The 1,705-nt window shown below is 39.1% G+C and overlaps 1 protein-coding gene across 2 annotated transcripts in view; it reads left to right on the forward strand.

The window, feature by feature from the left end:
• atg7 (ATG7 autophagy related 7 homolog (S. cerevisiae)) overlaps positions 1–1,472 on the forward strand; it is a 43,253-nt gene extending 41,781 nt beyond the window's left edge. For both annotated transcript variants that reach the window (XM_058055551.2, XM_058055550.2), the window contains exon 19: positions 904–1,472. In XM_058055551.2, the coding sequence (XP_057911534.2) occupies positions 904–936 (33 nt within the window). In that variant the 3' untranslated portion in view covers positions 937–1,472. The remainder of the gene's footprint in view (positions 1–903) is intronic.
• Positions 1,473–1,705: the final 233 nt, after the last annotated feature.

Here is a 1,705-nt window from a genome sequence, read left to right on the forward strand (position 1 = left end):
ACAGATGCTAGTTTCTAGGCAGCGGTCTACCCGCAAAAAAAATAAAAATTCAGCCTACTCTTAACTGTGAAATTTAGCAGCCAAAAATGTTAACTTATTCTAACCTGACTTGATGGCTTCGAGTAGCTGAAGATCAAAGATCACAGATGCTAGATTCTAGGCAGCGGTCTACCCGCAAAAAAATAAAAAGTTCAGCCAACTCTTAACTGTGAAATTTAGCAAACAAAAATGTTAAGTTGATCTGAATCCAAGATGGCTACGAGTAGCTGGGCTCAAAGGTCATAATCTTGCATGTTTCTAGGCAGCAGTCTAGCTCAATTTTTATATCCATCTATAACATTTTGCAGCCAAAAATGTTAGCATCTTCATCTGTGGCAAAATGGTTAGGGGAGGCTCAGATCAAGGGTTCAAGTATTTAAAATGTCTACTACTTCAACTTTGGCCTCAGCCAAAATGGCACACGGGTAGCTGACATCCGGGTGATTCTACTTTTTAAAAAATGTCAACTTCAATTGGTCTCAAGATGGCCGAGGGGCTAGCACTGTCGGCAAATACATAACTTTAAAATCTAGTAGCCTCAAATGTCAGCTCCAACCAACATGGCCAACAGTAGCTGACGTCTCACTTAATGTCCCATGTTTCTAGTCAGCGTTTCAGCAGCATGAAATGTTAGCAAGACGGCAAAGTAAGCATAGTTGAAAGGTTGTGTGTTTCTCGGCAGCGCTCTAGCTGCAGCTTCTTCAAACTTTCTCGAAAGAAAGATGGGTTCAGCGTAGCCGAGATCAAAGCTAATGGGTTGCACGGATCTAGTCAGCACTCTCGCCACCACTACCAAGTATGTTTATTCAAAGTCGTGTCTCATTTAAATGCTAACATGCTTTTTGTTGTTGTGTCTCTCATCAGATTTGGGATATGAGCGATGACGAGAGCATCTGAGGAACCGAAAACCTTTACACAGCCATCATGTTTTTTTTTTCTCACATTCACTCTTCACACCAAGACGCTCAAATGTGCAGATCCATCGAGAAAATAGCATTTTTAACATTTTCTGCTCTATTGTCCAACATAAATCATTTGTCACTGCTAATTATGTATTGCAGTGTTAGCAACCCATGTTACTGAATCATGAATGTTGCTTGTGTATCAGTGATATTTACACTCCCACTTTGCAGTTTGTGGCAAGACAAGACAAATGTCAGCACAGTCTTTAAACCAAAGTGGGTCCAAATAATGTTTGTGTTATTTCCTAACTGTAATAAATCATAGGAGCTACTCTGCTAATGTTGTACACTGTGGGGATGCTAGTTCTCGAACCTCCTGCACAATGTCATGATGTTTATTATCGTGGTTGTAATTTGCATCATACATCATACATATTGTCAAGTTTACCTCCAAACTGAGCTTTGTGGTTATTTTCACTAAATACTGAAGACAAATAATAAAATGCATCTTTATAATTTGTCTGTTTGTGTGTGAATAGCAAAGAGCGAATCAGGCTGTGATTTCAAAAAGTACTTTATTGTTCATCAAGGCTACTTTTTACGTACAAAAAAAACAAAAAGGTGGCCTGCCAAAACCTTTTCAGTAGGAGACACAGCCACAAAGTGTTATTTGTGTGTTTTTTTTTTCCCCCAATTGTAAGTAGGTGCTACTTTAAAATGTCTACTTTTGATTGATCGCCGCATGTCCTCTTGAAAAAGAAGCA

Source organism: Doryrhamphus excisus, linkage group LG18, assembly GCF_037039965.1.
Source record: "Doryrhamphus excisus strain RoL-2023G ecotype Guam linkage group LG18, RoL_Dexc_Guam_v1.1, whole genome shotgun sequence".
NCBI lineage: Eukaryota > Metazoa > Chordata > Actinopteri > Syngnathiformes > Syngnathidae > Doryrhamphus > Doryrhamphus excisus.